The sequence below is a fragment of the Mustela putorius genome, unplaced genomic scaffold (genome assembly GCF_011764305.1).
Source record: "Mustela putorius furo isolate JIRA1106 unplaced genomic scaffold, ASM1176430v1.1 tig00003983_pilon_pilon_pilon, whole genome shotgun sequence".
NCBI classification, from domain to species: domain Eukaryota; kingdom Metazoa; phylum Chordata; class Mammalia; order Carnivora; family Mustelidae; genus Mustela; species Mustela putorius.
In genome coordinates, this window is record NW_025422123.1 from 1,654,327 (window position 1) to 1,667,830 (window position 13,504).

At 36.8% G+C, this 13,504-nt stretch overlaps 1 protein-coding gene across 3 annotated transcripts in view; it reads left to right on the top strand.

The window, feature by feature from the left end:
* The window catches only part of CEP85L (centrosomal protein 85 like), a 180,268-nt gene extending 173,376 nt beyond the window's left edge, over nt 1-6,892 (top strand). For all 3 annotated transcript variants that reach the window (XM_004740086.3, XM_004740087.3, XM_045071265.1), the window contains one exon: nt 2,127-6,892. In XM_004740086.3, the coding sequence (XP_004740143.1) occupies nt 2,127-2,290 (164 nt within the window). In that variant the 3' untranslated portion in view covers nt 2,291-6,892. The remainder of the gene's footprint in view (nt 1-2,126) is intronic.
* Nucleotides 6,893-13,504: the final 6,612 nt, after the last annotated feature.

Below are 13,504 nucleotides of genomic sequence, written 5' to 3' on the forward strand. Positions count from 1 at the left end.
CTTTTCTTAATTTCTCATTCTGCTTCTTCACTATTAGTATATAGAAATGCAACGATTTCTTTATACTTCTATAATTTCGTGTCCTGTGACTTTACTGAATTCATTTATCAGTTCTTTCGTAAGTCTTCAGGGTTTTCTGCAAAGAGTGTCATTTACAAACAATGTAAGTTTTACTGATTCCTCAATAATTTAGGTGTTTTTGTCTCTCTTTTTGTATATTTTCTCTTAGTAATCTTACCCATGTCCTTTTGCTTTCTTTTAGTGCTGTCCCTCTGACCCATACAGACATTTATCTCTTTCCTGCCTAGAATGCCCCCCCCCGGCTCTTGTTTATACTTTCCTTATATTAGAACCAGTTATTCTGTAGGCATCATAGTACTCAACTATGTCCAAAAGAGAACCTGCTTTCCCTCCCTCCCTAATCCTGCACCTCACTAGTGGTGCTAGTGAGTAGCACCACTATCCACCTGTCCACCCTAATCCAGATTTTTCTCCACCCTGCTCTTTCCTGCATCTGGGTATGTCCTTTGCCTAGGCCCTAACCCCTATATAACTTAGGATGGTTGAGCTCTATCATTTCTACCAGTTCCTTCTTAGCATTCATTCCTTCCATTACATCTCCATTGCACTGTTGCCTTAAATGAAGCTTTCAAAGTCCTTCACCTGGACTGGTCTCTCTGTCCACTGTCTTGCCTACTTTCCCCCACCAATCCATTTTTTTCACAATGCTGCCAGAGTGATCTAACCTAATGGTAATTCTGATTTCCAAATATTTACAGTCCCCTAAAATAGAGATAGGTAGGTCTCACATGCCTCTTTAGCCTTATTTCTTGACCCTTGCCTTCATAATTTGTGCTCTGCCATTTTAGAGCCGGTTACTTACATTCTTGAAGCTTCTCAGATTCTTTGGTTTTCTGCCTTTGTGCCTTTTTTCATTCTGCATCTTGGCCCATCTGATGAAGCTGCACCCTCTCCAGTTGGCTGATTGTTCTCTTCCTTGTGCCACTGCAGTCTGTGTATGGTGGTAGGACACCTATAATACTTAACTGTGCTTACTTGTTTATGAAGTAAATCATTAAGAATAAACCACTGCATCCATTATTTTGCTGGCCTTTCCATCTAGCATAGTGCCTGGATCATGGTAGGTGTTCAGTTAGTGTTTGTTGAATTAATTTAATCTGACTCTTACACCTCCAGTAAGCTACCAAAGCCAGTAAAAGCATAAGGAAAGATTTATTTATTTATTATTTATTTATTTATTTTTAAAGATTTTATTTATTTATTTGACAGAGAGAGAGAGATGACAAGTAGGCAGAGAGGCAGACAGAGAAAGGGGCGGGGGAGGCAGGCTCCCCACTGAGCAGAGAGCCCGATGCGATGCCGCTAAAGGCATCTGAGCTAAAGGCAGAGGCTTAACCCACTGAGCCACACAGGTGCCCCAAGGAAAAATTTATTTTACAATTATTGACTCCATCTGCTTTAATACTGAGATGTGCTGACAAAGAGAGGAACTGAGGTAAATAATTAACAGCCAGCTGACTCAGGGCCTCACCCTCCCCACCCTAGGTCATTCAGCGATTGGGCAGCTAGCCGTCAGCCCAATTGAATTGCATGGGGTTGTAGCATTCCATATATATATATATATGTATATATATATATTTCACACACCACACATAAACATACATATACATACATATACACACACACTTACCATATATTTTGGAAATTTATGCTTTCATGCTAATAAACCCATTTTGCAGTCCATAGAAATTAAAGTTATCACTCCTTAATACAGAAGTGATTTTCCGTTTTTTGTCAAGTCAGAATGAGTGCTATAGTTGAGTTTGAGAGTTTTTAGAGCATGCTTTTTCTTACTTTTGGAATGTTGTCATGCTTTAAACATGTTGAACATGTGTATTACAGTATGGATTTAATGCAATTTAATTAGTGAAAATTTTAAAGGAGCAAGTAAACAAGATCTATTTAATACTGAATGATACATTTAAACCTGAACCTGATTTGTATTCAGGATACAGCATTATATTTCTAATGATAATTAAGTTAAAATTCCTAAAATGCCTTTGGTCAAAAAAGTGTGAGACATTCTCCATATTTTATTTCCACAGCAATGAACTGTTCAGCTGAAGAGACTGAGAATGACTATAGCCCAGAAACACTCAGTAAAAAATTGTCAGATGTATGCCAGTTACGGAGGGACATCGATGAATTAAGGACTACAATATCCGACCGCTATGCTCAGGACATGGGAGACAACTGCATTACCCAGTGATCAGCTCTTGGTCCCACAGCAATAACGACCCATTGTTAAATGCTGCTGTGTTACAGTTCTTCATATTTCTGTTTAGGAGCCATAATGGAAAGTCACAAGTGATATGTAGGACTTTTTTTTTCTGTGGATTTGTTTTCCTGGGGGAGAAAGGGGATTTGATGAGGCTTCAAAGGGGGCTTATCTAATCAGGCCAAAAAACCAAATTACTATTTGAAAAATGTGATGAAGTATACAAGAAAAACAAAAAATCTGTCTTCTCATACTACTGATTGTAGGACCAAGCTGTGAATAGTGCCCTTCAGATAAATGTATAGGATTTCTTTTTATCTGTAGCTGTGTGTGTGCGTGTGTGCGCACATGTGTGCACATGTGTGTTTATTCACAAAATTATAAGGATTTCTAGGGTCAAAGCAAAGCTTCCGAGAAAGGCACACATTGTTTATTCCTGTATTTCTTTTCTTTCATTAGAAGCTTGTGTTGTTCTTTGGGGTTTTCAAGGGCTGGCTGAACAAGAGTTCCAACAACAGGCAAGGTTTTAGTAGGAGTACAGCTGGCAAAACCATTTGTCTTTTGAACAACCACTGTGCTGCGATGATGAGGTTGTGGGTTTGGGTTGATTTAGTACTGTGGGTAGGTCAGCTATTTTTCCAGAGTGATTATGGGTTGCCTTAGAGGTATGAAATTTTGATGTGATAATCTTTTCATTAGCATTGCAATTTATATATCACAAGGCAACTTAACATAATTTGAACTAATTTTAACATGTCCCTTACTATTAACAATTTTTCATTTACAATAATCAATGTAAACAAAGCCATAAAGAATTAATGCTAACCATCTAAAGCCATTGTTGTAAAAGAAGGATTAACAAAGTCACTCTGGAGCAATAGTTTATTTATCCATTTCTCACGTTTACATTTTAATAGTTTTGTATGTTTTAAAGTTAAAACTACTTTAAGAAAAAGCCAACCTGTATTCTTGATATCTGAACTATCACAAACATAAAACAATATCAAAACCAGGTGATATTTCAATTATATTTATTAGGTAAAGTACATTAAAAACTGGGTTTTTCATATAATACAAGGTTATTTCTTCTTCTGGAGTACAGGATATCATTATGAAATGAAACTGATTTTTAAGTAGACATACAATTATTTAAACTTCCAAACAAGTATTTTCCTGTTTTATTTGGAATTTTGGGAGGATTATGTTTTATTACTTTAGAACGTTTATTCCTTTCTTTTGAATACACTTAGTTATGGCAATCATTGTTCTTTACACACTGGTTTGTTTTCTTGATGCAACCAGGTCTCAAGTAGGGTAAGACCAAATAAGAGGTAGAAGAAATAAGGGGCATGAATTCAACAGGATAATACTGTTTGGGGCAAGAACAGATCACATGTCTGTTTCTGTTGCCAGGCTTATATACTGGTATAAAGATTGCTCCTAGAAAAGATTTTTCTTAAATATTTTCAGATATTTAAGAAAATATGTGGGATAAAAACTTGAAGGAAACCCCAGGAAGACATTCAGTTCAGAATTTGGCTAATATGCAGCACTCAGTAAGTTACTCTGTGGTTATGTTACAACAGTCAGTTATAATACATTGTAAGTACATCCAAGTGTACTTTTGTTTAGTGCCTGAGTCCTCCCTACTCTTACTTCTTAGGATCTGGGCACTAAGAAATCAGTGCATGATAGTGATTTTGCATTCCAAGTACCTATGCTCATATGGAAAAGTCACTTGTAAGAACATGGCATTCTAATGTGTTCATTTGTTTTTTAACGTTGGTGGTTTGAAAACAATCAGGGAGTAGTAAATTTAATACCAAAAATCTGAATCAAAGAACTCTGCCTTGTAAAAATATCTGTAAAAATGGGCCTTTATATTAAGTAGATACTAGCATCTGAAAGAGAGAAAACACAGTGCAACACACAACTTTCTTAACATTCTCTCTGAATAGAAACTCCAACCCCTCCCTCTCAACTTCCACAGTTTGGGAAATAAAGGCACCCTAACATGATAGTACTGATGTGCATAAATAATCACTGATTGCGTCACTAGGTTCTTATTGTCTTCTAGGTTTTTAGTATATGTTTTTGGGTTTTATGGTTATTAGTGTTGTTTTGAACAAACTTTTGGTCATTTGCTTTAATTTACTGTAGACATATTTTTGTTTTCTGACTTAAGGTAAAATATTTAATTTTTAAAATAAGTTTTCTTTTAGAACTTACAGAATTTGACTTAATTCACATGTCTTGAGGTAAAAGTGTGTTAATTTAGAAAATTGACTACTACTGGTGTATTTCCATTTCTAAAATGTCTACCTCCTCATAAATAAAAAAGGAAAATAAGATGTGATAGTTTAAGTATAACCCTGAGTTACAAAATTAATCTCTTGGAGTTTGGAGTTTGTGAAGGGACCTAGATAATAAGTAGACAGTCTTGGAGGGAATATTTTTGGGGAAATGAAATAGTAGTATTCTATTTGTCAGCATTTAATTTTAATTTTATTTTTCAGGAAATTCCCCTTTCCCAAGATAACTTCTTCTGTTAGATTGCAAATAATACTGATATCTCATTGAAAACAAAGATTTGACTGTTAGGTCAAGTAAGATGGGCAAATAGAAATACTAAGTGTCTTATTCTAGTTTGAACTAGAATGTTCTCAGATGTTATTATACTGATATATGTCTGAGATGAAAATTAACCTAAATTTTGAAGTTAAATCTATTTGGGTGATTTCCTTAGATGTGAAAACTTTTTAATTATGCTTTTGTGAATTAAATGCTTATCTTCTTAGGAAGTATCTCATGCAGTGTTAACATTTATTATTGGTGTTCTGGATTTTGAAGTTGAGATTATTCTGCCTCAGTCACACAAAAGCAGGGATAAAGTAACAGTATCTCAGTAAAAGACCCACTTACCTGTGCAGACAAAAAATAACGGAATCAAAGGCACAATAGTTGTCTTTTCTTTTGATGTCTGAAGGATACTTTAGTTAAGCTGTTAGTAAATTTTCAGTGGCCTCTAATTTTAAAAGCTTAAGTAGTGACTAGATCAGTCATGCCTGGATTTCTTTTTTAAATAAGTATTGTCCCTTTTTATATTTGAAATGGGATTCAGTATTTAATATTAACAACATTATTTTTGTGTGTAATTTATTTTGGTCATGACAGTTTAGTCAACTGAATTAGGCTTCTTTCAATAGCTTCTTAAAGACAATCTCAAGGGCTGCAGTGTTGCTAAAGTGGATATTGTACATTTCTAACTCAGTAATGAGCTTATAAATTAATTTTGTCATAGTTCAAGACGTTACTAGAAATTCCTTAGAGGATATTTTTAAAGGAACTACTTTATTGGGAAAATGTTCTTTCGATATCAGTAATCGTTCATTGGATAACTTAGTAACCGAGAGTTTGGGACTGTATTTTTACATAGCATAGTTCAGCTCAGGCACACTTTTAGTTTGAATTATTGGCATTCTCTTAAGTAGATTTCTATCATTATAGATATGTAATAATAAGCAATTCTCATAACCATGCTCACTCAGACTATATCATTTGAAACTGCCAGTAGCTGTAGCTCTCTGAGCCAAAGTTTAATTCATTTTGTTTCCGTTTTTGACAATTTTCAGTGTTCACAAAACAAGAAAAATAATTTACTATTTGGTGAAAGAGTATAATTTCCAGCTTTACCCCAAGATGCCATGGTGATATATTGCTGTATGATAATATTATACATTTAATCATGAAAGGGGAAAGCTTTTGGATTTTTTTTTCTTACTTAAAAGAAGTACTGAGTATATTAATGTAGTTTCAAGTCGGTAAGTCATTAACAACACTATAGCAGCAGCATACAGAGAGAACCTTTTGTGCCTTTTTGCCTGCAGTAAGCGTTCATTTCTGTTTTACATGAGTTTTAAGAATGTTGATGATTATTGCACCTTGTTCTTCTGTAAATAGACCTGATTAGGGATTTTTTCTTAAGCAAGGAGCAGGTTTTCATTATTAGGTTAGATACCTTAGGTTAGGAAACGTGAGAGGATATATGTTTTCCCCAGTGTAGTAAGCAGGAAACTCCTCCCAGAATGTAGTTATTTGTGTGTATATGTGTGTACATATATGGATAAATATTTAAATACAGAAACATAAAGTTTGGCATCACAGTGGTGTGATGACAAGAAGTAGTAAGGTGCTAGCTAGGTGGTTACATTAAAAGCACAGCAGAGTGTATAATCAGTCACTATGACTGGTGGTTTTTGTAAACTAGGTTCAGTTTTTGAACCACCCAGAATACCTCATGTGTAAATACAGAGTGGTCGTGACTTAATTGAAATACAGTTATTGTAAAAGGAATGTGAAGCCACTGGTTGGCTTATGCCTTCTGATCTATCATTCTTGCCTCTTTTTTTGTAAAGGGGTTATTTTTTGTTTTTGTTTTTTAATAGGGTTTACAGCTAGAATTTTGAATGCCAAAGTTCTATTTATTGAATTTTAAAAAGTTTTCAATGTTAATGGCTAAGTATTTTTCCACTGGACTATTGTTTGTGATGTTGGAATTTGTATTTACAGAGAAATAAATTTTTTATAAAAAGATATATGTCTTTGGAAGTGCCTAATCTTAATATAAGAATGTATTCAAAATTTCAGACTCCTCTGAATTCTCGAGGATAAGAATATGCTGACTTGACTTTTAGGTAAAAGCTTTCTATGAATACACGAGAAGAATCTTTGACTAGAATACTTCTGCTTTTAGTCTGTCTTACAATTTCTTTTCAGTTACTGAAAAGCTTTTTCTCAGGGTCTTTCCAAGAAGGGCACTGAGATTTTCTGATGACAGGTGCCATAAATACCAAGGCATGCCTGTATTTATTTTAGCAAATAGTGCTGTGTTGCTTTTTCAGTTTTTAAAATCCCTGTTTAAATCAAGAGTTTTCTTTCTAGTTTTCCAACAGACAGCATTGGTTTCAGTACTACCAGAAGGTTGAGCTGGCAAGTTAAATTTTTTCTGTTTTTCCCCCTTTTAATCAGAGGTTGAAACCTTATTGAAACATACACAAATACAGAATTGTTTAAACGTTACTCTGCAGGGGTCGTGACATCTCAGCTTTAATGGTTTGCTAGCCTAGGCCCAGAGATGCCCTGTGGATGGCACCCTTGGTCCTTGCTTTAACACATATGGATGGTGATAGCCTCAGTGTCTCTAGGAAGTTGGTTAATTTTTGGATTAGCAGTATCTGTTTGCAGTCCAACTAATTTGGCATGGCTATCAGTCTTTTGTGAGACATCTAATTCAGTTAACAGGAGAAGGACCACTTTGGAAATCATGCATCACAAACCATTTCGGTTGCAAGCAAATGTCTTAAAATAAAAACAGTGGATAAAATCCTAGACTATTTTTTTTATTTTATTTACTTATTTGACAGATCACAAGCAGGCAGAGGCAGACAGAGAAAGGGGAGGGAGGAAAGCAGACTCCCTGCTGAGCAGAGAGCCCAATGTGGGGCTCCATCCCAGGACCCTGAGATCATGACCTGAGCTGAAGGCAGAGGCCCAACCCACTGAGCCACCCAGGTGCCCCAATCCTAGACTATTTTTAAGGTGATTAGTAAAGAGGTCTCTCCTTCAGAATGAAAGATACGATTACTTTTGATCTGGTTTAAGAAAGTATTTTAATGGGGGGAGTCAACAAAGAGCTTTTGATAGTGTGCATCCCAGTGATTTTCCCAATGGTTTGGGCTTCTCTTTATGCCAACTTCCCCTAACCAAACAAAACCATTCTGTGTGGAAACATAGAAGTCCGTTTAAAAGAGGCGTGAGATACCTTGTTAGTATTGGCACAAAATGGTGGGGTGTGGATCCAGCAGAGCAAACATCCTTTAAGAAGGAACAAAATCTTAACTTAGAAAATGAATGCTATTGCATCTAACTTTGCATATATACACAATTTTGAAGAATAGTAATTTAAGCAGAAATAGTGTATACAGTCACATCCCTTCTAAACAAGCAAACAAGGTAATTTAATTTACATCTTCTATTCCTACACTGATCATTTAGTCATAAAACAAGTGGTTAAACTTGTTTAATCGCCTGTACTTTAAAAATAATGCACAGCCTTCTATGCCTTCTGTATCATCAGCATCAGCATCAGCATCCTCATTAATCAACATTTGAGCACATGCCAGACAAGTATAAGGACCTTGCATAAATCATCTCATTTATTTCTCTTTATAATACTCTATGGAATAAGTAAGGTGCTATTTTTATTCCCACTTAGACCAAAAAATTGAGCCAAAGAAAGGTTTAGTATCTTGAACAAGTTTGAACAGCTTGTAAGAGACAGAGCCATAATAAGAACCAGGTCTCTTTAACTCCAAAACCTGACTCTAGACCACTCACTAGACTTCTGTTGCAGGTTAATGCTCAAAATTAAACTATTCCTTCCAAAAGCTTCTTCCTAGTTGAGCTGTTACATTTCCAAAAGTTACACCTTTATTCCAAGAATCATTTGTGGTGATTTCTTCCTTTTATACCCATCCATATTAGTTTCCTATTCCTTCTGTAACAAATTTCCACAAACTTACTAGTTTATTGAAATGCAATTTATTAACTTACAGTTCTGGGGGTCAGAGCTCCAAAAAGGTTCTCTCCGGACTAAAAATCCAGGTGTTGACAAGGCTGTGTTCCTGTCTGTAGACTCTGGGGGAATGTTTCTTTCTTTTCTTTCTTTTTTTTTTTTTTTGACTTTTAATTTTTTATTTTTTATAAACATATATTTTTATCCCCAGGGGTACAGGTCTGTGAATCACCAGGTTTACACACTTCACAGCACTCACCAAAGCGCATACCCTCCCCAATGTCCATAATCCCACCCCCTTCTCCCAAACCCCCTCCCAGCCCAGCAACCCTCAGTTTGTTTTGTGAGATTAAGAGTCACTTATGGTTTGTCTCCCTCCCAATCCCATCTTGTTTCATTTATTCTTCTCCTACCCACTTAAGCCCCCATGTTGCATCACCACTTCCTCATATCAGGGAGATCATATGATAGTTGACTTTCTCTGCTTGACTTGTTTCGCTAAGCATGATACGCTCTAGTTCCATCCATGTTGTCGCAAATGGCAAGATTTCATTTCTTTTGATGGCTGCATAGTATTCCATTGTGTATATATACCACATCTTCTTGATCCATTCATCTGTTGATGGACATCTAGGTTCTTTCCATAGTTTGGCTATTGTGGACATTGCTGCTATAAACATTCGGGTGCACGTGCCCCTTTGGATCACTACGTTTGTATCTTTAGGGTAAATACCCAATAGTGCAATTGCTGGGTCATATGGCAGTTCTATTTTCAACATTTTGAGGAACCTCCATGCTGTTTTCCAGAGTGGTTGCACCAGCTTGCATTCCCACCAGCAGTGTAGAAGGGTTCCCCTTTCTCCGCATCCTCGCCAGCATCTGTCATTTCCTGACTTGTTGATTTTAGCCATTCTGACTGGTGTGAGGTGATATCTCATTGTGGTTTTGATTTGTATTTCCCTGATGCCGAGTGATATGGAGCACTTTTTCATGTGTCTGTTGGCCATCTGGATGTCTTCTTTGCAGAAATGTCTGTTCATGTCCTCTGCCCATTTCTTGATTGGATTATTTGTTCTTTGGGTGTTGAGTTTGCTAAGTTCTTTATAGATTCTGGACACTAGTCCTTTATATGATATGTCGTTTGCAAATATCTTCTCCCATTCTGTCAGTTGTCTTTTGATTTTGTTAACTGTTTCCTTTGCTGTGCAAAAGCTTTTGATCTTGATGAAATCCCAATAGTTCATTTTTGCCCTTGCTTCCCTTGCCTTTGGCGTTGTTCCTAGGAAGATGTTGCTGCGGCTGAGGTCTAAGAGGTTGCTGCCTGTGTTCTCCTTAAGGATTTTGATGGATTCCTTTCGCACATTGAGGTCCTTCATCCATTTTGAGTCTATTTTTGTGTGTGGTGTAAGGAAATGATCCAATTTCATTTTTCTGCATGTGGGTGTCCAATTTTCCCAGCACCATTTATTGAAGAGGCTGTCTTTTTTCCATTGGACATTCTTTCCTGCTTTGTCGAAGATTAGTTGGCTGTAGAGTTGAGGGTCAATTTCTGGCCTCTCTATTCTGTTCCATTGATCTATGTGTCTGTTTTTGTGCCAGTACCATGCTGTCTCGATGATGACAGCTTTGTAATAGAGCTTGAAGTCCGGAATTGTGATGCCACCAACGTTGGCTTTCTTTTTCAATATCCCTTTGGCTATTCGAGGTCTTTTCTGGTTCCATATAAATTTTAGAATTATTTGTTCCATTTCTTTGAAAAAGATGGATGGTACTTTGATAGGAATTGCATTAAATGTGTAGATTGCTTTAGGTAGCATAGACATTTTCACAATATTTATTCTTCCAATCCAGGAGCATGGAACATTTTTCCATTTCTTTGTGTCTTCCTCAATTTCTTTTATGAGTACTTTATAGTTTTCTGAGTATAGATTCTGTGTCTCTTTGGTTAGGTTTATTCCTAGGTATCTTGTGGTTTTGGGTGCAATTGTAAATGGGATTGACTCCTTAATTTCTCTTTCTTCTGTCTTGCTGTTGGTGTAGAGAAATGCAACTGATTTCTGTGCATTGATTTTATATCCTGACACTTTACTGAATTCCTGTATAAGTTCTAGCAGTTTGGGAATGGAGTCTTTTGGGTTTTCCACATATAGTATCATATCATCTGCGAAGAGTGATAATTTGACTTCTTCTTTGCCGATTTGGATGCCTTTAATTTCCTTTTGTTGTCTGATTGCTGAGGCTAGGACCTCTAGTACTATGTTGAATAGCAGTGGTGATAATGGACATCCCTGCCGTGTTCCTGACCTTAGCGGAAAAGCTTTCAGTTTTTCTCCATTGAGAATGATATTTGCGGTGGGCTTTTCATAGATGGCTTTGATGATATTGAGGTATGTGCCCTCTATCCCTACACTTTGAAGAGTTTTGATCAGGAAGGGATGCTGTACTTTGTCAAATGCTTTTTCAGCATCTATTGAGAGTATCATACCGTTCTTGTTCTTTCTTTTATTGATGTGTTGTATCACATTGACTGATTTGCGGATGTTGAACCAACCTTGCAGCCCTGGAATAAATCCCACTTGGTCATGGTGAATAATCTTTTTAATGTACTGTTGAATCCTATTGGCTAGTATTTTGTTGAGTATTTTCGCATCTGTGTTCATCAAGGATATTGGTCTATAGCTCTCTTTTTTGGTGGGATCCTTGTCTGGTTTTGGGATCAAGGTGATGCTGGCCTCATAAAATGTTCCAAAATTTCTATTTTTTGGAACAGTTTCAGGAGAATAGGAATTAGTTCTTCTTTAAATGTTTGGTAGAATTCCCCCAGGAAGCCATCTGGCCCTGGGCTTTTGTTTGTTTGGAGATTTTTAATGACTGTTTCAATCTCCTTACTGGTTATGGGTCTGTTCAGGCTTTCTATTTCTTCCTGGTTCAGTTGTGGTAGTTTATATGTTTCTAGGAATGCATTCATTTCTTCCAGATTGTCAAATTTATTGCCGTAGAGTTGCTCATAGTATGTTCTTATAATAGTTTGTATTTCTTTGGTGTTAGTTGTGATCTCTCCTCTTTCATTCATGATTTTATTTATTTGGGTCCTTTCTCTTTTCTTTTTGATAAGTCGGGCCAGGGGTTTATCAATTTTATTAATTCTTTCAAAGAACCAGCTCCTACTTTCGTTGATTTATTCTATTGTTTTTTTGGTTTCTATTTCATTGATTTCTGCTCTGATCTTTATGATTTCTCTTCTCCTGCTGGGCTTAGGGTTTCTTTCTTGTTCTTTCTCCAGCTCCTTTAGGTGTAGGGTTAGGTTGTGTACCTGAGACCTTTCTTGTTTCTTGAGAAAGGCTTGTACCGCTATATATTTTCCTCTCAGGACTGCCTTTGTTGTGTCCCACAGATTTTGAACCGTTGTATTTTCATTATCATTTGTTTCCATGATTTTTTTCAATTCTTCTTTAATTTCCTGGTTGACCCATTCATTCTTTAGAAGGATGCTGTTTAGTCTCCATGTATTTGGGTTCTTTTCAAACTTCCTTTTGTGGTTGAGTTCTAGCTTTAGAGCATTGTGGTCTGAAAATATGCAGGGAATGATCCCAATCTTTTGATACCGGTTGAGTCCTGATTTAGGACCGAGGATGTGATCTATTCTGGAGAATGTTCCATGTGCACTAGAGAAGAATGTGTATTCTGTTGCTTGGGATGAAATGTTCTGAATATATCTGTGATGTCCATCTGGTCCAGTGTGTCGTTTAAGGCCTTTATTTCCTTGCTGATCTTTTGCTTGGATGATCTGTCCATTTCAGTGAGGAGAGTGTTAAAGTCCCCTACTATTATTGTATTATTGTTGATGTGTTTCTTTGATTTTGTTATTAATTGGTTTATATAGTTGGCTGCTCCCACGTTGGGGGCATAGATATTTAAAATTGTTAAATCTTCTTGTTGGACAGACCCTTTGAGTATGATATAGTGTCCTTCCTCATCTCTTATTATAGTTTTTGGCTTAAAATCTAATTGATCTGATATAAGGATTGCCACCTGTGGGCTTTGTCCCGGGTAGCCTCTGGAGCGATGTCCCTCAGCGGAACAGACTTTTAAAAGTCCTGATTTTGTGCGCGGTTGCTCCGCCGCTTGCCGGGTGCCGGCCCCTCCCCCCAGGGTCTATCTTCCCATCGCTTTGGATTCACTTCTTCGCCGGTCCTACCTTTCAGAAAGTGGTTGTTTTTCTGTTTCCAGAATTGCTGTTCTTCTTCTCTTCGATCTGCCGATGGATTTTCAGGTGTTTGCAATCTTTAGATAAGCTATCTAGCTGATCTCCGGCTAGCTGAAGTAGTCTCAGCCTGCTACTTCTCCGCCATCTTGACTCCTCCCCCTGGGGGAATGTTTCTTTGCCTTTTTTTTTTTTTTTTGTCTTCTAAGGCTTATTACATTCCTTGGTTTATGGCCCCATTCTCTCTTCAAAGCCCACAATGGCAGGCCAAGCCCATCTGACACTGCTTCTCCTCTGCTGCCCTCTTCCTCTTTTAAGAGACCCTGAAATTAGATTTGGTCCACCCAGATAATCCAGAATAATCTCCCTATTTTAGGGTCATAGTTGATTAGCAATCTTAATTCTACTTGGATGTAGAATGCAAGTA